The sequence below is a fragment of the Scyliorhinus torazame genome, chromosome 17 (assembly GCF_047496885.1).
Source record: "Scyliorhinus torazame isolate Kashiwa2021f chromosome 17, sScyTor2.1, whole genome shotgun sequence".
NCBI lineage: Eukaryota > Metazoa > Chordata > Chondrichthyes > Carcharhiniformes > Scyliorhinidae > Scyliorhinus > Scyliorhinus torazame.
In genome coordinates, this window is record NC_092723.1 from 2,648,698 (window position 1) to 2,674,078 (window position 25,381).

General features: G+C 51.4%; 1 protein-coding gene across 1 annotated transcript in view; it reads right to left on the reverse strand.

Moving 5' to 3' along the window:
* Nucleotides 1-866: 866 nt before the first annotated feature.
* The window catches only part of LOC140393631 (TBC1 domain family member 30-like), a 136,726-nt gene continuing 112,211 nt past the window's right edge, over nucleotides 867-25,381 (reverse strand). Inside the window, exons 9-13 of the mRNA XM_072479905.1 lie at nucleotides 19,263-19,360; nucleotides 19,073-19,170; nucleotides 16,398-16,589; nucleotides 8,605-9,391; nucleotides 867-4,417 (exon numbers count right to left, since the gene is read on the reverse strand). Coding sequence (XP_072336006.1) covers nucleotides 8,631-9,391; nucleotides 16,398-16,589; nucleotides 19,073-19,170; nucleotides 19,263-19,360 — 1,149 coding nt within the window. The 3' untranslated portion in view covers nucleotides 867-4,417; nucleotides 8,605-8,630. The remainder of the gene's footprint in view (nucleotides 4,418-8,604; nucleotides 9,392-16,397; nucleotides 16,590-19,072; nucleotides 19,171-19,262; nucleotides 19,361-25,381) is intronic.

The window sequence follows — 25,381 nt, forward strand, 5'->3', positions numbered from 1 at the left end:
GGCACTCATGATCCCTAAGGTTTGTATTTTTGTCTTACTGCCTGACTGTCGTGGTTCAGCTTCAGTAGCTGCTGTTTGGACACCTTTATTGGAGCCAAAGTAAGTTTGAGACTTGGACAGTGCAGGAATTGGCTACTTACATTCTGAATACCCTCTGCCAACAGCAGAATGTAGACGTGGATCTTTATTACTTTGTTACCCTCAAGTGTAATTTTGGTTGGGGTCAGGCAGAAACACTCAATAGTGTGAAGATAATAACACAAGTGCTAAACAATATTTACCTTTTCAGCTGATTTTGTCACGCTTCATTGATTAGTCACTCATTCTGGACCATCTTTGCCCATCGTGAATCCGCATGTTGATCTTAGAGCACATCATGGCGGTAATGACATTCTCCACACAGCCTTTTCATTAAGTGTCCAGGGTAGGTCTCAGCTTCTTATGGGGACCCCCTTGTTACATCCTTATTGATTCCAGAGGTTTTCCGTTAATATGTCAATAATAGGGGAAGGGTCATCCTTCCCAGTTTAGTATTACAAGGTTTCCTGATCCGCTTGGTGCTCCATATCTCCTTACCTAATTTCAGTTTAGTTGTGGTTGGAGATTGACAGCTTGTTCGATCTCATTAAAGGCTTCTTGGCCTGTTGGAAAAGCATGCAGGGATACATTGCCTTTCCAAGAGTTACAGCATCTATGTGAAAACATCGGAATAAGCATATTATTCACATTCTAGATGATGTTTTATGGGAGGGATTTATCAACCCAGGAAGGCGGGAAAACCTGTGCTAAATTAGATTTACCTTTTTTTAAAGTGAGCTTTAAATACGGAAATACTCAGATAAAAATCATTTAAAAATGGCACTCCAAATGGGAAAGTTGTAATTTATTTAATAATCCTCCAGAAATTACATATCTACATCAAACACGTTATACCTTTTGTTTATAACTGGCAAACCATGTACATACAAACAAAGCAATGAATTCAACTCGTCTGTTAAATGAAACAAGCAACATGTCAGTAATACACTATTATTGACGCTACTCCTGTGACCACATCCAATAACATCAAATGAATTTCAATTATGAAGTATTGTGTTGCTCGGTTGACACATTGGGGGTAATAAGCTAACCCGACAGCTGGGAAATCCACTGGATGTGGTGGAACAGGGATTTTACACCCAGCCCATTATTGCTCATTTACGTCAATGGTAAAGTAAATTCACAAAGGACCTAAAACCAACATTGCACCCAATCCCCCATCAGTTTCCTGACTGGCGGGACAGGTTAAAATTGTCCCCATTGTGCAGGTTCACAAATCCCTTAAATGTCCTGGGCAGTCTGACAAATCAAATGCACAGATCACCCGTATCTTGTGGTATACAAAATCTATCAATAATTTTACATTAATAATAGCTTATGGTCACAATGAAGTTAATGTGAAAAGCCCCCAGTCGCCACATTCCGGCACCTGTTCGGGGAGGCTGGTACGGGAATTGAACCCCCGCTGCTGGCCTTGGTCTGCATTACAAGCCAGTTGTTTAGCCCACTGTGCTAAACCAGCCCCTAGCTTATACGTTGACCACTCTCAGTTGAAGTTACTTTAATGATGAACTTGAAATGCCTCTGTACTCTCAAATTGTACAATGTCATCAGGATGTTACTTGTAACTTGAGAAAATTTCTAATGAGCAGTTTGTTTTTTGCCAAAGTGTCACTCAGTTTAAAAATACCTTGAAATTGTACTTTTTCATTTTAACACCAATTAATTCAGATCCAATTCCCAGAACATGGAAACAGTCGACAGAAAGAACAGGGCTCCTCCACTATGAAGATAATTACTTTCCTCAACGATTTATCTAGTCGTTTTCCTTCTGCCTTGTGCTTTAGATTTTAAAAATCAATGCGTTGCATTTTTTTGAGTTTTCCCTCACAGGCACACCATGCTCCATCAATTGATTCAATGATGAATTTTGAGCTTTCAATATTGTGTTTTGCCATGGGAAGATTTATTTTTCTCGTTTGTTAGTGTGTGCCTTCACTCAGTTCTTTATCGTGTCGACATCCACAGTTGTGCACGCTTTTGGTTGCGTTAATTCCAATTTCTTCAGGCAAAAAATATATTTTTCTTCTAAGTTTGAAACTTTCTACCCAACTGCTTACCTCCTCAGCAGGTGCTGCTGGTTTCTTCTCCATGGTGAAATCTGGCTCAACAAATCAAGAGAATGATTCAAAACAGCTTTCTCTTCAAATATTTTTGTTCCCTTCCAAGTGAAAATCCACTCATATCTATATAGGCTTGTGACTTCTTGGATTCTTCCTTCCTTCATCCTTTAGATTTTACATGTTTAGCCTTTCACCGTTCTTTTGTACGAATTCTAATTTTTGCTCCTGATTTCCCTCCATCAGCAATGGCCCTTCTGTTTTGTCCTTTTATTTTAGTGCTTCCTCCTCCGATAGCTGCTTTGAATGGTCGGAGGTGCTCCTTTCTTGTTATGTCATTATTTCCTACTTCTTAGGACTGAACAGTGTAATGATAGTTGAAGTGGGGAAGTCAAGGCCTCTGGAATACAAGATCTTCCACGCAGGCGAAACATGCCCCTTTCCTTGCTTATACCATTGGGATAAAGACTAGCAATAGTAGAAAATGGAAGACGTGCTTACTGGCAGCATTAAATAAGTCTTGATCAAATGTAGCACAAATCAGAAAGTTGATGCTGAGGTCCAAATATTGGAACAGAAGTGACGAATGCTTTGACAAAGAGTCATCCAGACTGGAAACGTGAGCTCCCTTCTCTCTCCACAGACGCTGTCTGGCCTGCTGAGATTGCCCAGCCTTTTCTGTTTTTGTTTCAGATTCCAGCATCCGTAACAATTTGCTTTTATCTGAAGAATGCAGAGGTTATCTTTCAAATGAATTTTGAAAAAGAAGTTTTGTACTAGATTTATATTTAATGATAAAGAGATTGGGTTACCCATACTGTCAATACCTGCTCAAGGGGCTGAGTTTGAGACCCATGCCCCATACGTGAACATCCAGTATTCTACTAGGTGTTAGCATCCATCCCTACAGCACATTTATTTCTGGTTAACCTGAACTGTAGTTTGCTTGAAACTATGATAGCATTAAGGAACGCCACATTTGCCAAAATGGCCCATCGTGGCTAAAGCTGTAAGATTTAGCAAAGTAATTTTTAAAAATCTACTGATAAATCAGTGCAATGTATTTTGTATTTTGTGACAGCCAGATTAGTTGGTTTTTAAATTTTCAACATGAAGGCATTGGTTACTTGTTGCACCTCGCAAAACCAACCTAAATGAAAGAGATGCTTTTGCAAATTTGATTTTTATTTGATGTCAGTGGTTATTTGTGTCAGAACATGCAACATCTATTGTTTCGGTGAAAATTCCTGATGTATTCCAAGCTTTGTTGACATTCTTGCCCACAGAATTTCTTCTGCTGCATATACCTGTTTCATTTAAAAGTGGCCCTCATTTGAAGATTTACTAAGGAATGACATAGTCGACGCAGGAAGCATGCTACGCCGCGGTCATGATTTAGTAAACTTTTTGAGCACCGAATATTCTGAGACTTTGTAGCCTCAACTTCAAAATCTGATTCCGTGTTTAAGCAGAACTCGAGAAGTTTATAAAGCCATCAAAGATTCTTACATCTGCAGTATTTGGCAATCGTGTTCTAGTCTATGCACCAAACAACATTAGAAAGTAGATTCCGATAATAGGTTTAATAACACTGCATTGGAGGAATAAATCAACCACAGATCCGAATGGAAATTCTTAACTTAAACTCAGTTGCTTCTGGAATTCCTACAGTACACATTCTGTCAATGGAAAAGCACACAAGCCTATTTCTCCAGGAGTTAATTGCAACATCCTGGCATGAGTTACATTCCTTGCAACGCAGACTCAAATATCACAAAATTACTGTTAGTAACATAATGGATTTTAGAAAATAAAGTGTGGTTACTTTACACAAGTGGTAGTGTCTCCAATACACATGGAACATGTCTAGAAATGCTACAGTCATATTAAGTTTGATTTATCCCAGGAAGGGTACCCCACAGCAGTCACTCTTGTCAAAGTCTAGATATCTGCAGTAAGCTGCTCTTCTCCCTTACTCTAAGTCTCTTGTAGCAGCTGTTGCCTCTCTTTTGACTAGCCCCTGCAACAATGCATCTTTCGTAACAGATTCTCCCTGCAGAATGTGATGTCTTAAACTGTGGCGGCCCATCGCTGCAGCTGCTGCTGTTCCAGATGGCAGTGGAAGTCCCTCGATGCAGCTGATGGCTGCTCACTTCTCAACCAGTGTACATGGAATGAAAGGGTAAGATTCATGCAGAGGCAGTTCACCTCTCCGGGACTGGGCTGTGGTCCACACTAAACAGTCTTCAGCTGGAAACCTGGCAAGTACAAATTAAACAAAATCGAAAACATTATTTTAAAAAATCGTCTTTACAAGTCACAAAAATTGACCAGCAACAGTATTCAGTACGTTCCCATTAGAACACAATTGACTTCGTAAAAGATGCCAATGATACTTTGCAGGAACAGATATAAAAGTTACCATTGATAATGCTGAGCAGACAAGAATAGCCAAGGATGTCATAGACATAGGGCGGGATTCTCCACCCCCACGCCGAAGTGGCCGCGCCCTCGTGAACGCCATCGAGGTTCATGACGGCGCGGAACGGCCCCGGTCCCGACCGATTCAGGCCCTGACAATGGGCCAGTATCGGGGCCGCGTCATCTACACGCGCCAGGCCTTGTCGCCCGCGTAAAAGCGGCGCAGCATAGATGACTCGGCCGGCGCCGCATAACGGGCGTCATCCGCGCATGCGTGGTTGCCGTCCTGTCCAAATCCGCCCCGCAAGAAGATGGGGGACGGATCTTGCGGGGCCGCAGAAGGAAGGAGGTCCTCCTTCAGAGAGGACGGCCCGACGATCGGTGCGCCCCGATCGCGGGCCACCCCACATTCAAGGTGAAGCCCGGTGCAGGATCCCCCCTCGCCCCCCCACAGGCCGCCCCCCCCCCCCCCCCCCCCCAGCGTTCACGCACTGCCCACGACGGCAGCGACCAGGTGTGGACGGCGCCGGGGGGAACCCGCCGTTTTGGCCTGGCCGCTCGGCCCATCCGGGCCTCAGAATAGCGGGGGTGCCGGAGAATCGCCATTTTGGGTATCTCCGGCCTGCGGCCCGCGAAACTCGTCCGGCCCGTTCCCGCCGCTTGGGAGAATCGCGGGAGGGCGTCGGACCGGCGTCCCCGGAATTTTCGGCGGCCCAGGCCATTCTCCCAACCAGCGTGGGAGTGGAGAATCGTGCCCATAGAATTTACAGTGTAGAATGAGACCATTTGGCCCATCAAGTCTGCACCAGCACACTAGTGAAAGAGCACACTACTTAAGTCCATACCTACACCTCACCCCTGTAAACCAGTAACCCCAGCTACAACTACATTAGAATTTTTATCCATCATTTATTATTCCATAAGATTCCTAGTTCCTAAACTTAGAGAAACTACGAATGTAAAACACACTCAACTGGATTCACAAAACAAACTCTCATCTCTCTCCACAGATGCTGCCTGACCTAGTGATTATTTCCAGAATTTTCTGGGGTCTTTTGCTATACAAAGTGCATTGAGCACTTATACTATTAGGCTAAAAGCTCTTTAAAGAAATCTTTCATAAAATGACTTCTGTGCTTTTTCTGGGGTGGTTGATGTCATATCTATACTTCAGAGATTAACAGTGAAATTTTATATGACCTCCCTCCCCAAACTGTGCACCAAATTATTTGTGAATGCAACATTACAAATGGTGTGCACCATGTTGAAAAGGTGCCAAAATATGTATACCGATAACCTCAACAAAATATTAATTTGGATCCAGTCGTCTTTTAATTATTTTGTGAGTGTTGTGCAGTTCTCAAACGGCACATTTCAACGTAGCCAAGAACTTGGGATAGAAATCATGACAAGTACAGTGTAAAGCTAACCAAAATGGTGATTCTTACTTTAGACAGTTGCTCCCAAGCCAAGTAACGTGTAGTTGTTCAGTTTGGTTAACCAGTGAAATAGAAATTGTATTCCAACAAATTTGATTGGATTGTATTTAATTGGAGTAAAAAGGAATTAAATTCAAATTATTTTGCTATTCCCAGATATTTTGAGTCACTTAATGCATTTAGTACGAAAGCAGGAATAATCCAAAACTGTGCTATAATAGCTAGTGTAATAATCATTCTTCATTCACCGTTTTCCAGAAATACACATAATATCTATTTATTTGCAGGACTCATACATGACAGCTCTTGCAAATTTGTTGCAAGACACTCTATTTCTCAGTCTCGGGGGTGGCATGGTGGCACAGTGGTTATCATGGCTGCCTCACAGCCACAGTGCCGGGTTCGATTTCAGCCTCGGGTGACTGTGGAGTTTATGTGTTCTCCCCGTGACTGTGTGGATTTCCTCCGGGTGCTCCGGTTTCCTCCCACAGTCCAAAGATGCTGGCCGTGATCAATGCAATGGGTTATGGAGATAGGGCGAGGGAGAGAGCTTTTTCCACAGGGCTGGTGCAGACTCAAGGGGCTGAATGACCTACTTCTGCACTATAGGTATTCTATGGAAATTCAGTCTCAGGCACAATCTCATGAGGGCTCTAAAAACTTACCCGTCCTTAAGTACCTGTTCTGGGACTGTGGAGAGCGCGCTGCGGAGGAAACCAGACATGGTCCATCATATTGCTTTGCCAAGCTGCCTTTGTACCTGTCTTGCCTTGCCCAGAGTCTGCTGCTTTTCACACCTTCCCTGAAGCCTGCAAAGCTGTTTGCTGCTTCCCTGAGCCTTGCCTACTGCCTGAAGACCACAATTGATGTAATTTTGCTGGTCTCTGAAGCTACTGCTGCTTGGGTCTTGTTACCTTTGGCTGTGCTTTACCTTGTAATTAACCTTAATAGTAATTCATAAATCTTGGAGCTTTCCACTGTAATCATTAATCCAATAGTGATTGTTACACCGTTTCAATACCAAATCCCATTGATTTTTCTAGAGTTTCGCTTGATTTATGAGATTGTGGGGTTGACATATCTAGCAAGTTTGATAAAAGTTCCAGTTTCCAGTCATTCACAACGATGATAATATCGTCTCTGCCGATAATTAAAGGTGTTTTTTGTGCAATATTTTCTAAATTTTGCACCTGTTTGAACACAACAATGTAAATACACACAATGTAAGAATTCACTGTCAGATTTGAATAATCAAATAATCCAAATCAAACAATTTGAATTGCGAGGATACTGGATTAAATCTCAATTCAATCATCTACCTGAAAATAATGATATTAGACCAGGATTAAATAAACAGAGTCAACATTTATTCACTGTTGGAGATGCCTGGAACTTGTGGGTAACATTTTCTTTTAATCGGAAACAGGAAAAACAAAGCTGTTCTTTCCTGTGATGAATACTCACTAACAGCAAGTTTCAAAACTCTGTGTTCCTGTGATTTCATTAACAGACTGCTAAATATGGAGACAAACAAGTATTTATCACGTTTTTCAGTAAAAGAGGAATTTCAGCTCTTCAATGTCAGGCCAGCTTTAAAAATGGCAAGCAACAAATAATGTAATGGATGATGTATCTGCCATTAAAAGAATGAACACAACAAAATAAGCAAGTTATTGATTAAGTCTAGCAGGTTTTTATTTTCTATATGTCGGTCATTTAAACTGAGGGAGGCAGTAGCTGATTTTGTGACCAGTTTGGTGCATTATGAAAATCTACCACGCTTGTGCGAAGTTCCTCTTTGGACTGTTTTATTACATAGATTAAATACTGCACTACAGGAATTTAGTACGTGTACGTTAAGAGTTTTAAATTAACAGCATTAGAATGTTACCACGTTCCATGGTTATGTGAAAAGTTTAATACTTTCACATTTTCTTTTAAAGTCATTTGAAACGAAAAATACTTTAACATGTAAAAAATCTGATAATCTTTAAATTATAACTAATTGGCGATGTTAAGTTCAAAATGAGTAATACTGATTTATGTTTTTAAAATAATAAATTTAGAGTATCCAATTATTTTTTTTCCAATTAAGGGGCAATTTAGTGTGGCCAACCCACCTACCCTACACCTTTGTGCAAACTCCACACGGACAGTGACCCAGTTCCGAGATTGAACCGGGGTCCTTGGTGCCGTGATGCAGCAGTGCTAACCACTGTGCCGCCCTATACTCATTTATGTTAATTATTCGATCAGTTCCGAATGAAGAATAATTTTGATGTGCTGATATGATAATTTGGCAATTACATGATGTGCAATTCTTAACTCAAACACGGAGAGACCTGAGCACACAGCGATTCCCAAACAGCACACTAGCTAACACTCTACAAAATGGCTTCAATGCAAAGCGAACAATGTTTATGGCACATGGAACCTCTCATACAATCATTAAAATGGTTTGTGGCAAAAATATTAAACTTGTGCCACACCATCTGTGCAAACAATGGTCACCAACACGTCACATTCAATATTTGGCTACTGTGAAATAAGCTGAATTTATCATCTTCCCATTACCCATTCCTCACCAAGGCAGTAGCATTTCTTTTCTTAATCATTTATTGAATGGAGATATCTGGATGTTGCTGCATGATCCATGTAAAGCTAAATTTTGTGTTCCAAAAGACTTTCCAGAGAGGTGTACAAGTGGAATATTGTTCATCAGATTTGTTTTCATATCTGAGTGAGCTGTGAAATTCTTTGCTCTGAACTGATCTTTTCTCAATTCCACAGAACAGACATAGACTCCGGGCTTGTTGCTAGATTCCGCTGCCATTAAAGAATCGTTTGCTTCGCCTATTTGAAGTGTCTTGAATAAATGTCCCACCCCTGCCAAATTGTCAACTTCTTTTTCATACAGCTGGATGGCCAATGGTTCATTATAGTTTGTTTCAATTTCGCGAGGTAATTGAGAACTTTTCCTGCTCTCTTCCATTACTATATGGATTGGATCATCAACTTTGACATTTTCTGTTTTCCCGCCATCATTCTGGTCTTCCAATAGGCCGACTGTGTCGCTGCAGCCTGATCTAACTTTCAAATTCCTGGTCAGTCCTTTCCGGGGGACCCTCTTTTGAGAACACCAAGGGACGGTTATCTTATTTTTCTGTTCTTTTTGTGTGGACTGCGGGGTCCTGGGGCTGGGAGTTTGGTGGACCCTGGGGCTGAGAGTGTGGTGGACCCTGGGGCTGGGAGTGTGGTGGACTCTGTTGCTTTTGCTGCTGTTCTTTAGCTTTTTGCCACCGAGGAAACGATTTATGACTTTGGACTTTTTAAAACGAAGTGGTGTTCCAGGAGAGGAAGAATCATTGCTACCTGCAAAGAAAGAAACATATTTTCTATGTTACTCGGTACTCTTTCAACAGCAACTGAAAATCTAATTTTTAAGTTCATGTACTTTCCAGACTGGCTACATGTCCATAACAGTGCAAAGGGATAGTTGGTTTGAACCGAGGGATGACACAGAGGAGTGTGGCAGGAGGCATTAACACCAGCAGGGATCTGAAGGATTGAATAGCCTATTTCTGTGCTGTACATATTCTGTCTTATTCTATGAACTACCAAGTTTTGCTAATCAAGATGCTTTCCGAAACATCTGAAATGCAGACTATTGAGAAAGAAAAAAGGGCCTATTTTCCCATCCAGCCATCTGTCTCACAATTAACAAGAGCTAGTGTCGCTATTTCTATCCCGGTCTAAGATCAGCATTGTTCCATTATCATGGCTCAGGTACCAGCTGCTGCAGGCAGGTCTAGAGCAGCCAAAACAAGGAGTGCCTCACAGGTTTGCAGCTACATATTAAGCCTCCAAATAAACAGGCTGAAGGATGTCTCCAAATGTGGGGACAGGGGTCGGTACAATTAGCCCCAAAAAAACTGCTCAGCAAAATCAACCCTCGAATTCCTTTCTAATATCAAAATATGCCAAAAGTTACAACTCTCTGACATTTAAAAAAAAATCCAGAGTATAAAATTCTCCACCAAAATTAAAATTTACAGTCACACAAGAGTAAGTTATCAGCATTTTACAGAGCTCCTCCGTAAGTGAATAAAATGTGAGGGGTATATGGTTATTTATTGAACAGGAAGTGATTGGTGTGACTTCAGGAAATAGACACACTGTTGAGTTGTGTGTGCAATCCGGTTGACCTGGAGACAATGTGCAAACTCAGTTTGAACCTTAACCAATTATTCCTGCTTGAAGCTGAAGATATCTCATTGGCTGCGAGTCTGAAACACACCACTGAGCAACTTCCACAAACATCTGGGGCGGGATTCTCCGCCCCCCCCACCCCCCCCAGCCGGGCCGGAGATTTGTTGGAGGGGGGGGGGCGGCGTGAATCCCACCCCGTTGCCCCGGCGCCGGTTGCCGGATTCTCCGGCGCTGGTTTTTCGGCGGGGGCGGACTTCGCGCCGCGCTGGTCAGGGGCCGTTGGCAGTGGCCGCCCCCGGTGATTCACCGGCACACGATGGGCCGAGTGGACACCCGTTTTTGTCGGGTCCCGCGGGCGTGTGTTACACCAGGGGCAAAATTCTCCATAATCGGCGCGATGTCCGCCGACCGGCGCCAAAAACGGCACAAATCAGTCCGCAACTTCAGCGGCCGAGCCCTAACCTTGAGGGGCTAGGCCCGCGCCGGACTGATTTCCACCCCGCCAGCTGGCGGGAAAGGCCTTTGGTGCCCCGCCAGCTGCCGCGGAAATGACATTGCCGGGCGGCGCATGCGCGGGAGCGTCAGCGGCCGCTCACGGCATCCCCGCACATGCGCAGTGGAGGGGGTGTCTTCCGCCTCCGCCATGGTGGAGACCATGGCGAAGGCGGAAGGAAAAGAGTGCCCCCACGGCACAGGCCCGCCTGCGGATCGGTGGGACCCGATCGCGGGCCAGACCACCGTGGGGGCACCCCCCAGGGCCAGATCGCCCCGCGGCCCCCCCAGGACCCCCGGAGCCTGCTCGCGCCGCCTTGTCCCGCCGGTAAGAGAGGTGGTTTAATCCACGCCAGCGGGACAGGCATTCTAGCAGCGGGACTTCGGCCCATCTGGGCCGGTGAATCGCCGGGGGGGGGCCCGCCAACTGGCGCGGCGCGATTCTCTGGCGGGGGGTCGGAGAATCTCGCCACTGTACGCCGTCACCTCCAGCTGTCCTATTCCAATGGCACTCTTTATTGCTGGGTGGTTGTCCAAAAAGCAAACCCACAGGCCCATGGGTTCCAGGGCAATTCGGCAAACTTGATCCAAAATTGGTTTAGTGGCAGGAGACATAGGGTGACAGTTGAAGGTTGTTTTTGTGACTGGAAACCTGTGCCCAGTGGAGTTATGCAGGGATCGGTGCCGGGTCCCTTGCTGTTTGTAGTGTACATTAATAATCTGGACGTGAATGTAGGAGGTATGATCAGCAAGTTCACAGATGGCTCAAAAATTGATGTTGTGGTAAATAGCGAGGAGGAAAGCCTTAGATTACAGGACGATATAGACGGGCTGGTTAGATAGAGGGGCACAGTGGGCTAAACAGCTGGCTGGTAAAGCAGAACAAGGCCAGCAGCGCGGGTTCAATTCCCGTACCAGCCTCCCCGAACAGGTGCCGGAATGCGGCGACTAGGGGCTTTTCACAGTAACTTCATTGTATCCTACTTGTGACAATAAGCGATTATTATTATAAGATGGACAGAGCCATGGCAAATGGAATTTAACCTTGAAAAGTGTGAGGTGATGCACTTTGGGAGGATTAACAAGGCAAGATGTAAAGCTCCAATGGTAACTGGATAATAAGAACTAGGAAGCACGTCTTGACTTCTTCGACTCCAAGTTTGTGTTCAGTAATCATTTCCCCACAACAAAAGAATGGCACCTGTTTCCCCTATATATATATTGGTGCAGACTATTAAACAATAAGTGCAATCTATTAAACAAATAAAAACCCCAATTCAAACTTAAAAAAAATAAATTTAGAGTACCCAATTCATTTTTTCCAATTAAGGGGCAATTTAGCGTGGCAATCCACCTAACCTGCACATCTTTGGGTTGTGAGGTGGGGGGACCCACGCCGACACGGGGAGAATGTGCAAACTCCACACGGACAGTGACCCAGAGCTGGGATTGATCCTGGGACCTCGGTGCCGCGAGGCAGCTGGGCTAACCCACTGCGCCACCGTGCTGCCCTGACCAGATGGGTTTTTACGACAATCGACAATGGTTTCATGGTCATCATTAGACTTTTAATTCCAGATTTTTATTGAATTCAAATTTCACCACCTGCCCTGGTGGGGTCCCCAGACCATTAACCTGGGCCTCTGGATTACTAACCACGATGCCACCGCCTCCTCGTTGTGCTCTTGAGCGTAACGAGGCCGGTGAACAGCAGGAGAAGCCTTCGATGCCCCTAGTGGGCATCCTCTGGGGGCGTTAGGGCCGGAGAGCCTCGGCACACTTGTCGGTGGCACAGCTGTGTCTCCTTATCCCGTGTGCTGACTGCGAGACACGGCCTCGTCAGGGGGTTGATCTCGGGGGAGCTGGTGGCCACTGTGCCCACTCCACGGGACGGGTCCGGGTTGGCATTTAGTGCCCCCTCCTCCCGTTTGGTGCCCATAGGGCCCTGGGCTTCGCCTTGAGATGGAGGGGCAGCTGGTTCGAGCCCCGGCTGCCCCTGCATCAACTGGCTCTGCCACCCATGGTCCGCATCAAGGTGTCAACACTGGATAGAAGCAAATTACTGCGGATGCTGGAATCTGAAACAAAAAAACAAAATGCTGGAAAATCTCAGCAGGTCGGCAGCATCTGTAGGGGGAGAAAAGAGCCAACGTGTCGAGTCCAGATGAACTTGCTTTGACAAAGGGTCACCTGGACTCGAAACGTTAGCTCTTTTCTCTCCTTACAGATGCTGCCAGGCCTGCTGAGATTTTCCAGCATTTACTTTGTGGGTTCAAGATGTCGACACCCTCGGCGATGCTCCTCAGTAACTGGGACAAGCTCTGCAGGGCCTCAGCCTCGGCGATGCTCCTCAGTAACTGGGACAAGCTCTGCAGGGCCTCACCCTCGGCGATGCTCCTCAGTAACTGGGACAAGCTCTGCAGGGCCTCAGCCATTCCCATCTGAGAGCAGGACATGTCCCACAGAACCTCATCAGGATCGACCTGGTACTGGGTCACATCTCCCAGCGAGTCATTCTGCCGAGACCCTCAGCCATGGTCAGCACCGACTGCGTGACACCTTGGACACCTTCGCTCATGGTGCCCACATCGTGCACCAGGCTCTCCACTGCGGTCGCCACCCTGGCAGTGTTGGCCTCAGTGCCACTCATTGCCGGCGACATCACCTGCACCTGTAGTCTCTGGGACTCCTCCAATCAGCTATGGATCTGCTGGAGTGTTGCTGACATCTCCCTCTGAATGTCCCGACCGATCCCTAATGTCTCCATCAGCTCCGGGATTAGCATGTTCCAGAAGCCCAGCTGGGTGCTGGGATTCAGCAGCCCTCAGACTGCTGTCTCGCCCGGGGGGGGTTCCTGCCTCCACCTGATGTACATCAGCAATCGTGCGGTGTTCACCAGATTATGCCCCAGAAGCCTGTCCACTAACGTTTCCCACCAAGGTGCGTGTATCTACGCTGGTGGGGACTGTGGCACCTCGGAGCTCTCCTCTGTGGTGGTCTCGTGGGGGGCAGGGGAGGGGGCCACCCCGGACGGGCCGGCGCCGTTGGCTGGAGGACCTGTGGGAGAATGAACACGTGGTCAGTGGGAGGGATGGTTCAGTATGTATGGCAATAACAACTCGTGTGCCAGGTCCTCCGGGTGGGGCCCGGTGGATCCTCACCTCTGCAGTGTCTGCCAGCCTCCGCGTGGGTGACTGCCCTGTCCTCAGCCACCCCGGTCACCTCCGGCCTGCTCCTCGAAGTAGGTGAGGATTCTGATGTCCGTCACCCCTCCGCTAGTCTGGGCCCTCTCCCGACGATTGTGGGAGAGCTTTTCATGAGGACACACAGAGAGGGCATCGTTAGCCGCACACGTGGTTCACAGTGATGGAGGGGGGGGTGAAGGGAGGGTTGGGCGGTTTGCTCACGTGGTGACAGAAAGGTCTGGGGAGGGGGTGTAGACTCGGTGTCAACTCACCAGCTGCCCGGTGTTGGTCGTTGACCTTTTTTAAAAAATAAATTTAGAGTACCCAATTATTTTTTTTCCAATAAAGGGGCAATTTAGCATGGCCAATCCACCTACATCTTTGGGTTGTGGGGGCGAAACCCACGCAAACACGGGGAGAATGTGCAAACTCCACGCGGACAGTGACCCAGGGCCGGGATCCGAGGTCGTTGACCTTCTTGCGGTACTAGAGACCAGTCTTCCTGGTCACGATGCCCGAGATTCCGGGCACTTCGTCCCAGGCGTCACTGGCTGCCGTGTGGCTCCACCGCATCTAGGAGCCTCCCCAGGTCCGCGTGTCCAAATCGTGGGGCCGGTTGTCGCGACGCCGTTGCTGCGAGCTGTGGGGTTCGTTGGGCAAGTGCTGGTAAAATGTTGCTTGACCTTGTTAGCGGTGGGGGGGCTGCCGAGCGTGGTCCCGGGGAATCAGCTGGCGAGCCTTCATTTGCGGTGAGATGCCTGTGGGGCATCGTTAAGTGGACCAATTAATGTTGAATAGCATTGCCGGCCTCGCCACGCTGAGCGCTGGGAAGCTCGCGGTAGGTCCCGCTCGCTACCACATTTAGAAATCTTTCTGGAGAATCGCGCCCCATGATTCTACGACTCTTTATCGCTGATGCTGCTGACTGGCGTTTAGTTTATGTTCTGCCAGAGGCACTCAACTCCTGACCTCGTTCCAGCCTTGGTTCAAAAATGGACGAGCTGAAGACCTGAGGTAAGATAAGAGTGACAACCCTGGACATCAAGACAACATTTGACCAAGTGTGGGATCAAGGAATCCTAACAAAAGTAGAGTCAATGGCAATCAGTGAAAACGCCCCTCTCGTCGGAGACTTGCCCAGCACTAAGGAAGGTGGTTGTGATTGTTGGAGATCGATTATCTCTGCAGTTCCTCAGGGGAGAGAGCTCAGCTAAACCATCCTCAGCTGCTTCATCATATGGTCAGAGGTGGAGATGGTCGCTGATTGCACAATGTGCAGCACCGTTCTCCACTCCTCAGAAACAGTCCACGTCTGTGTGCAGCAAGACCAGGACAATATTCAGGCTTGGGCTGGTGCGTGGCAAGTAACACTCGTGCCCGGCAATGACCATCTCCAACAAGACAGAATCCCAACCATCTCCCCCCAACATTCAATGGCATTACCATCGCTCAATCCCCCACAATCAACAACTTGAAACTGAACTGGACCATTGATATAAACACTATAAGAGCAGGTCAGAGGCCTGGAATTCTGCAGAGAGCTCCTGGTTCCTGAACTCCTGGGCACCAGCCCGCTTGACTGGCACCCCATCCACCACCTTAAACATTGACTCCTCCACAGCAGTGACAGCCGTGTAGACCATCTACTCAATGCACTGCAGGAACTCATCGAGACTCCTTTGGCAGTACCTTCCAAATCAGTGACCTCTACCACCTGGATGGACATGGAAAGCAGATATATGCAAATTCCCCTCCTGATTTGGAAATATATTGCCATTCCTTCACAGTGGCTGGGTCAAAATCCTTCCTTATATCATTATAGGTGTTCCCAAAACACATGGACTACCAAGAAGATGGGTCATCATCAGCTTCTCAAGGTCAATTAAGGATGGACCATAAATATAATATAATAATAATCTTTACTAGTGTCACAAGTAGGTTTACATTAACGCTGCAATGAAGTTACTGTGAAAGTCCCCGAGTTGCCGCACTCCAGCACCTGTTCGGGTACACAGAGGGAGAAGTCAGAATGTCCAATTCACCAATTCAGTTAAGAATCAAGCACATTACTGTAGATCTGGAGTTGTGTATCGGAAAGAGCGATGCGCTCTGTAAGCCACATACCCCCAGTTAAACAGGCCACTCACAGCTAAATGAATGTTGAGGGCATATTGGGCCTGACTGGGTAAAGACGACAGATTTCCTGCCCTGAAGGGCGTTAGTGAATGAGATGGGTTTTCAATGAGAATTCAGTGGTTTCATGATCACCATTATTGATGCTAGGTTTTTTAAAAGACTCTAAATGTATTTAATTAACAGAATTTATATTTGCCAGCTGCTATGGTGTGATGTGAACTCACGTCTTTGATCGTTAGTCCAATAATTTAACCAAAATACTATTGTATTCATCACATGGGTTATATAGATATTGGGTACCCGAATTACAGTAAGTTTTAGAAGTAGTGATGGTTGATGGGTATATAATACGTTACCATGTCTGGGAGTCAGACACTGGTTTTGTTGCTGTCTCTTGGTCAGTTTTGAGTACTGCTGCTTCAACGTGGCTGGATGTGTTGCCATTTGCTCGGTGCTGTATAAGGATTGATGCTGCAACACATTGTCACCAACTGTGGCTTGAACGATCTTTGTCATGTTACAGTTACCTTTCCGCTTTTCGTTTCGAGCTGGCGAAAGACAGAACCAAAACACACGGTAATTGTTTAAAGTTTTTCATTGAGTGCACAGTTTCTTCCTGCATTTTCAGGATGATACACTGAATTGGGCCTGTATCATTATCTGTGTCAGAGATGAGCATTTAGTGCACGTCTATTATACCACAAACATACCGCACTTGGGAGCATCAAACTTTGTTACTTATGCAAATTCTGGTTTATAGATCAAAATAGATACGGATCACAATTTTTAAAGTGGAAGAAAGACTCATTTATCTGCTGATGAGACTTACACGCAGGTTATGAGGATAGATTGAAGAGGTTGGGAGGAAGGCTGAGAGGAGATTTGATAGAGATGATCCAAATCATGAGGGGTCGGGACAGAGTAGACGGGGAGAAACTGTTCCTGCTCGGAAAAGTATCAAGAACGAGAGGGCAGATTTAAAATGATTTGCAAAAAAAGCAAACGTGGTTTGAGAAAAAAACAGCAGCTTTTGCAGAAGGCTGTTAGATTCAGCATTAACCTGACAGACAGGTAAACAGCAGGTCGTTACTGAAAGGATCTCTCTCGCTTCAAGCAATCTTTTAAAATAACTCTTTGTCCAGAGGTCGGAAGTAATTCTGTGTTTGCTAACTTTATTTAAAAATGGTTTTTGACCTATGATGGGTTTTGCTTGATTGGAGATAGAGACGGTATCAGTTAGGAGTTAAAGTGTTTTATTTTCTTGTTGGGAAACCAAATGTTGGAATCTGGTCCAGGATCATAATAGCAGCTGAGGTTTACAACAGGGCTGGGGCAACGTGAACCAGGTGAAGAGACCATGCCAGGGGCGCTCAGGTAAGCACAACCCCCAGGGAGGAGAGGGACGTGCACAGGCAATACCCTGGCAGTGCCCCCTGGGGGCAGTGCTGGGGCGGCTTCCTCTGGTACGGCCCATGGGGCGGGGAGTTTCCCGGTGTCTGTGGGATGGAAGGTTCCCCACTTTTGGGGGGGTTATCTGTGCGGGAGAGATTCTGAGTTTTAATTTTTGCTGCTTGATTTCGGGGCGCCCCTTTGAAAGCCGCGTTACTGACTGGGTGGTCATTTGTGCTTTGAGCCTAAAAAAACAAATGCAGACTCTTGAGCAAGCTCATTCTGTTCCTGTGTTGCCAGCAAGCTTTAGAACAGTATTGACCAGGTCCTGCCAACAGCTGTGTCAGACACACACGGCACAAAGTAACTAGCAATGGACCTGCTTGTTTCAACCTGTAAGTGTTGTTTAAGCTGCCTTTCAGAAGTGTCAAATGGCTTAAACATATTCCCTGTTTGCATTATTTTGTCTCTAAGAAAACAAAATGAGCAACATTCAATGGAATGAAACAAGTTGAAATTAGAGTGAAAGTGTTATTGAGACACAGAGAGGAGGCCGCTCTGTCCATCAAGGTTATGCTGGGTTGATTAACTCTGTCATTTCCACCGCTTTAACCCACAGTTTATTTTCCAGTTGCATATATTCATTTTCAATTCCTTTTCCCATCTCCCCAATCTATTCTCAGTGGTGATATCATTTTTGCTACTCCCCTGCCTCACCAATCATTTAGTTTACTATATATAGAAATATATAATCTATTTTAGTAGTTTTTGGGTCTATTTTTCTAAGCAACACTCTGACTCCCCCAATAATGGGCGGGATTCTCTAATCCCGCGGCAGAGAGCCCATGCCGTCGTAAACGCCGTCGGAATGGGCCGACCTGACGACTGGCCGGCAAAAGGGGCCAGCACGGCACTGGAGTGGTTCCCGCTGCTCCAGCTGCTGATCCCGGCGGGAACTGGGCGCCGCGGGATCCGCGCATGCGGAGTGGCCCCGGTGCCGTGGCTTCCTTCACCGCGCCGGCCCCGACGCAGCATGGCGCAGAGGAAAGGAGGCCCCCAGCCAGAGAGGCCGGCCTGGGCCCCGATCGCGAGCCAGGCCACATCGGAGTGTGTGTCCCCCACCCCCCCCCGGGGGTCGGACCCCCCCACAGGCCGCCCCTTCCACGCCGAGGTCCCGCCGGCTGAGAGCAGATAAGAACGGCCCCGGCGGGACTCGCCGTTTCTACGACGGCCGCTCGGCCCATCCCGGGCCGAGAATCAGCGGGCCGGCTGCGTAGAGCGGCCCTCGACCCACACCGCGCCAACCACACCGCGCCAACCACGCTGGCGCCAATGGCACCGATTCTCTGCTCTGCGGAGAATTGCGTCCCGGCATCGAGGCGGCGTGGCACGATTCGCGCTGGTCGCGGGGATTCTCCAGCTCAGCCCCGGCCTGAGAGAATCCCGCCCCCTGTAACCCGCTCTCCAAACCACTTCCTATAATATTGATGTTACTGGGACTTCCGCTCTGACTCTCTTTCCCCATTGTGTATTTGTCTTTTGTTCTGACATTCTCCCCCTTCACTTATTTTCCCGTGCCCTCCTCAGACCTTCTCCACGATGCTCACAGCAGGAACCAAACTGAACAGCATTGCCCTGTTACCTGTATCCCGGCAGTCCTGTGGATTCTGTGCACGTGGGCAGCCCCCGTCACGATCATTTGATCCTTTTCTCTTACATTGAGTTTCCTTCAAGTGGCAGCTGTAAGGATACAAACAAGAGACGAACAAATTGTTACTTTGCAAGAGAATAAAATTAAGCATTGTCTACTTTTAATCATGAAAGGGAAATACCTTGAGGCAGCGACCTTTGCCTGGAATGGTAGAAGCCTGTACTTCTCTCTCAGTTCAACGACTTGTGGGAAGGGGAAAGTTGCCATTGAATAGACCGCCTGCAAGATATGTAGCAATGTTTTTAGATATACAAACCAAAATATAATTCAAATTGATAAATTCAAAGCAGGAAGGAGGCTGTATTATTTTACTGGTGCTGTTCCTGTACCACTAAATGATGCACTCTTAGTAAATCTTTCTGACTTGATAAAAGCATCATTAAAAGTCAGCATAGATTTCCCTCAGCCAGATCGGGTGCAGCACCATCCAATCCCCTCGGCCCCAGCAACACAGCAGGGCATCAGTGACCAAACGTAGCCATTGCCGACAGATATCAGACCCAGCCGCACGCGTGCAGAAGCCAAGAGCGGATTCCTCAGCCTCAACCCTCCAAAAAAACAAAAGGAAATCCACAATCCTGTTCTCAGTGGGAACTATATTCATACCACACAAGGCAACAAAACCCCCTTCCAGGCCCAGAACAGAACCAATGTCAATCATATTGATTGGACCTGCAGCAACAAGTCAGAGTTATTCTCAGACACCGGTTGGGAGAATCGCCTGGGCCGCCAAAATTTCCGGGGATGCCGGTCCGACACGCTCCCGCGATTCTCCCAAGCGGCGGGAACGGGCCGGTCGAGTTCCGCGGTCCGCAGGCCGGAGAATCGCCGGAGACACCGAAAATGGCGATTCTCCGGCACCCCCGCTATTCTCAGGCCCGATGGGCCGAGCGGCCAGACCAAAACGGCGGGTTCCCCCCCGGCGCTGTCCACACCTGGTCGCTGCAGTCGTAGGCGGTGCGTGAACGCTGGGGGGGCGGCCTGCGGGGGGGGGGGATCCTGCACCGGGGCATACCTCAGATGTGGGGTGGCCCACGATCGGGGCGCACCAATCGTCGGGCCGTCCTCTCTGAAGGAGGACCTCCTTCCTTCCGCAGCCCCGCAAAATCCATCCCCCATCTTCTTGCGGGGCGGATTTGGACAGGACGGCAACCCGCGCATGCGCAGATGACATCCGTTATGCGGCGCCGGCCGCGTAATCTATGCGGCGCCGCTTTTACGCGGGCGACAAGGCCAGGCGCGGGTAGATAACGCGGCCCCGATACTGGCCCATTTGTCAGGGCCTGAATCGGTCGGGACCGGGGCCGTTCCGCGCCGTCGTGAACCTCAACGGTGTTCACGACGCGCGGCCACTTCGGCGTGGGGGTGGAGAATCCCGCCCTGGATCTCCCATAGAGAAGGAGGAGGAGAGGACAGCCTAATGACCCACCAGAGATAACCCACTGGATGACAAGAGTTCAGGACCCGGCAGGCCCCGATTCACCACAGCTGTTGTGAAGCATCTGTTTGCTGCTGTTTCCAGTGTTGGTGGGAGCTCCAGCTTGAACTGAGATGATGTTGTGAGGAGATGTAGCTGCTGTATTTGCTTCCCCATCCCCAACTCGACCTGCCCTTCCAACCCTACCTGCCTCTCCAACCCTAACCTGCATCTCCAACCCTTCCTGCCCCTCCAACCCTAACTGCCCCTCCAACCCTTCCTGCCCCTTCAACTCTACCTGCCCCTCCAACCCTACCTGCCTCTCCAACCCTTCCTGCCTCTCCAACCCTTCCTGCCTCTCCAACCCTTCCTGCCCCTCCAACCCTAACTGCCCCTCCAACCCTTCCTGCCCCTTCAACTCTACCTGCCCCTCCAACCCTACCTGCCTCTCCAACCCTACCTGCCCTTCCAACCCTACCTGCCTCTCCAACCCTACCTGCCCTTCCAACCCTACCTGCCTCTCCAACCCTACCTGCCTCTCCAACCCTTCCTGCCTCTCCAACCCTTCCTGCCCCTCCAACCCTATCTGCCCCTCCAACCCTACCTGCCCCTCCAACCCTATCTGCCCCTCCAACCCTTCCTGCCCTTCCAACCCTATCTGCCTCTCCAACCCTTCCTGCCTCTCCAACCCTTCCTGCCCCTCCAACCCTAACTGCCCCTCCAACCCTGTCTGCCCCTCCAACCCTATCTGCCCCTCCAACCCTACCTGCATCTCCAACCCTACCTGCCCCTCCAACGCTTCCTGCCCCTCCAGCCCTACCTGCCCCTCCAACCCTACCTGCCCCTCCAGCCCTACCTGCCCCTCCCAACCCTACCTGCCCCTCCCAACCCTACCTGCCCCCCCTCCAGCCCTACCTGCCCCTCCAACCCTACCTGCCCCTCCAACCCTACCTTCCCGTCCAACTCTAACTGCCCTTCCCAACCCTACTTGCCCCTCCAACCCTATCTGCCCCTCCAACTCTACCTGCCCCTCCAACCCTACCTGCCTCTCCAACCCTACCTGCCTCTCCAACCCTACCTGCCCCTTCAACTCTACCTGCCTCTCCACCCCTACTTGCACCTCCAACCCTACCTGCCTCTCCAACCCTACCTGCCCCTCCAACCCTACCTGCCCCTCCAGCCCTACCTGCCCCTCCAACCCTACCTGCCCCTCCAGCCCTACCTGCCCCTCCCAACCCTACCTGCCCCTCCAACCCTACCTGCCCCCCCTCCAGCCCTACCTGCCCCTCCAACCCTACCTGCCTCTCCAACCCTACCTTCCCGTCCAACTCTAACTGCCCTTCCCAACCCTACTTGCCCCTCCAACCCTATCTGCCCCTCCAACCCTACCTGCATCTCCAACCCTACCTGCCCCTCCAACCCTACCTGCCCCTCCAACCCTTCCTGCCCCTTCAACTCTACCTGCCCCTCCAACCCTACCTGCCTCTCCAACCCTACCTGCCTCTCCAACCCTACCTGCCCCTCCAACCCTACCTGCCCCTTCAACTCTACCTGCCTCTCCACCCCTACTTGCCCCTCCAACCTTACCTGCCTCTCCAACCCTACCCGCCCCTCCATCCCTACCTGCCCCTCCAGCCCTACCTGCCCCTCCAACCCTACCTGCCCCTCCAACCCTACCTGCCCCTCCAAACCCTACCTGCCCCTCCAAACCCTACCTGCCCCTCCAACCCTACCTGCCCCCCCTCCAGCCCTACCTGCCCCTCCAACCCTACCTGCCTCTCCAACCCTACCTTCCCGTCCAACTCTAACTGCCCTTCCCAACCCTACTTGCCCCTCCAACCCTATCTTCCCCTCCAACCCTACCTGCCTCTCCAACCCTACCTGGCCCTCCAACCCTACTTGCCCCTCCAACCCTACCTGACTCTCCAACCCTATCTGCCCCTCCAACCCTACTTGCCCCTCCAACCCTACCTGACTCTCCAACCCTATCTGCCCCTCCAACCCTACATGCCCCTCCAACCCTACCTGCCTCTCCAACCCTACCTGGCCCTCCAACCCTACTTGCCCCTCCAACCCTACCTGACTCTCCAACCCTATCTGCCCCTCCCAACCCAACCTGCCCCTCCAACCCTACCTGCCCCTCCAACCCTACCTACCCGCCCTCCAGCCCTACCTGCCCCTCCAACCCTACCTACCCGCCCTCCAGCCCTACCTAACCCCCCCCCCATCATTGGGGAAGCTCATACTCATGAAGAATTGTTGAAGTGGGTGCAGCCACTCTCTCTCTCTCTGTTGCTGCTACTGTTTCCAGTGTTGAGCCACATGGAGGAAGGAGGAGAGCTGGAGCGGATTTGCTGCTGGAGATGGCTGACCGGGGTCGGATTCAGGCCAAGGCTGCTCCTGGAAGTTCCAGGCCTGCTGCTGCTCCTGGGGGCTCCGGGCCCGCTGCTGCTCCTGGGGGCTCCGGGCCTGCTGCTGCTCCTGGAGGTTCCAGGCCTGCTGCTGCTCCTGGGGGCTCCGGGCCTGCTGCTGCTCCTGGAGGTTCCAGGCCTGCTGCTGCTACTGGAGGCTCCGGGCCTGCTGCTGCTCCTGGAGGCTCCGGACCTGCTGCTGCTCCGGGAGGCTCCGGGCCTGCTGCTGCTACTGGAGGCTCCGGGCCTGCTGCTGCTACTGGAGGCTCCGGGCCTGCTGCTGCTCCGGGAGGCTCCGGGCCTGCTGCTGCTCCTGGAGGCTCCGGGCCTGCTGCTGCTCCTGGAGGCTCCGGGCCTGCTGCTGTTCCTGGAGGCTCCGGGCCTGCTGCTGCTCCTGGGGGCTCCGGGCCTGCTGCTGCTCCTGGGGGCTCCGGGCCTGCTGCTGCTCCTGGAGGCTCCGGACCTGCTGCTGCTCCGGGAGGCTCCGGGCCTGCCGCTGCTCCTGGAGGCTCCGGGCCTGCTGCTGCTCCTGGAGGCTCCGGGCCTGCCGCTGCTCCTGGAGGCTCCGGGCCTGCTGCTGCTCCTGGAGGCTCCGGGCCTGCCGCTGCTCCTGGAGGCTCCGGGCCTGCTGCTGCTCCTGGAGGCTCCGGGCCTGCCGCTGCTCCTGGAGGCTCCGGGCCTGCTGCTGCTGCTCCGGGAGGCTCCGGGCCTGCCGCTGCTCCTGGAGGCTCCGGGCCTGCTGCTGCTCCTGGAGGCTCCGGGCCTGCTGCTGCTGCTCCGGGAGGCTCCGGGCCTGCCGCTGCTCCTGGAGGCTCCGGGCCTGCTGCTGCTCCTGGAGGCTCCGGACCTGCTGCTGCTCCTGGAGGCTCCGGACCTGCTGCTGCTCCGGGAGGCTCCGGGCCTGCTGCTGTTCCTGGAGGCTCCGGGCCTGCTGCTGCTCCTGGAGGCTCCGGGCCTGCCGCTGCTCCTGGAGGCTCCGGGCCTGCTGCTGCTCCTGGAGGCTCCGGGCCTGCTGCTGTTCCTGGAGGCTCCGGGCCTGCTGCTGCTCCTGGAGGCTCCGGGCCTGCCGCTGCTGCTCCGGGAGGCTCCGGGCCTGCTGCTGCTCCTGGGGGCTCCGGGCCCGCTGCTGCTCCGGGAGGCTCCGGGCCTGCTGCTGTTCCTGGAGGCTCCGGGCCTGCTGCTGCTCCTGGAGGCTCCGGGCCTGCTGCTGCTCCTGGAGGCTCCGGGCCTGCTGCTGTTCCTGGAGGCTCCGGGCCTGCTGCTGCTCCTGGAGGCTCCGGGCCTGCTGCTGCTCCTGGGGGCTCCGGGCCTGCTGCTGCTCCGGGAGGCTCCGGGCCTGCCGCTGCTGCTCCTGGAGGCTCCGGGCCTGCTGCTGTTCCTGGAGGCTCCGGGCCTGCTGCTGCTCCTGGAGGCTCCGGGCCTGCTGCTGCTCCTGGAGGCTCCGGGCCTGCTGCTGCTCCTGGAGGCTCCGGGCCTGCCGCTGCTGCTCCTGGAGGCTCCGGGCCTGCTGCTGCTCCTGGAGGCTCCGGGCCTGCTGCTGCTCCTGGAGGCTCCGGGCCTGCTGCTGCTCCTGGAGGCTCCGGGCCTGCTGCTGCTACTGGAGGCTCCGGGCCTGCTGCTGCTCCTGGAGGCTCCGGGCCTGCTGCTGCTACTGGAGGCTCTGGGCCTGCTGCTGCTCCTGGAGGTTCCAGGCCTGCTGCTGCTACTGGAGGCTCCGGGCCTGCTGCTGCTACTGGAGGCTCTGGGCCTGCTGCTGCTCCTGGAGGTTCCAGGCCTGCTGCTGCTCCTGGAGGTTCCAGGCCTGCTGCTGCTCCTGGAGGTTCCAGGCCTGCTGCTGCTCCTGGATGTTCCAGGCCTGCTGCTGCTCCGGGAGGCTCCGGGCCTGCTGCTGCTCCTGGGGGCTCCGGGCCTGCTGCTGCTCCTGGAGTCCCCGGGCCTGCTGCTGCTCCTGGAGGCTCCGGGCCTGCTGCTGCTCCTGGGGGCTCCGGGCCTGCTGCTGCTCCTGGAGGCTCCGGGCCTGCTGCTGCTCCTGGAGGCTCCGGGCCTGCTGCTGCTCCGGGAGGTTCCGGGCCTGCTGCTGCACCTGGAGGCTCCGGGCCTGCTGCTGCTCCTGGAGGTTCCGGGCCTGCTGCTGCTCCTGGAGGCTCCGGGCCTGCTGCTGCTGCTCCTGGAGGCTCCGGGCCTGCTGCTGCTCCTGGGGGCTCCGGGCCTGCTGCTGCTCCTGGAGGCTCCGGGCCTGCTGCTGCTGCTCCTGGAGGCTCCGGGCCTGCTGCTGCTCCGGGAGGCTCCAGGCCTGCTGCTGCTCCGGGAGGCTCCGGGCCTGCTGCTGCTCCTGGAGGCTCCGGGCCTGCTGCTGCTCCTGGAGGCTCCGGGCCTGCTGCTGCTCCTGGGGGCTCCGGGCCTGCTGCTGCT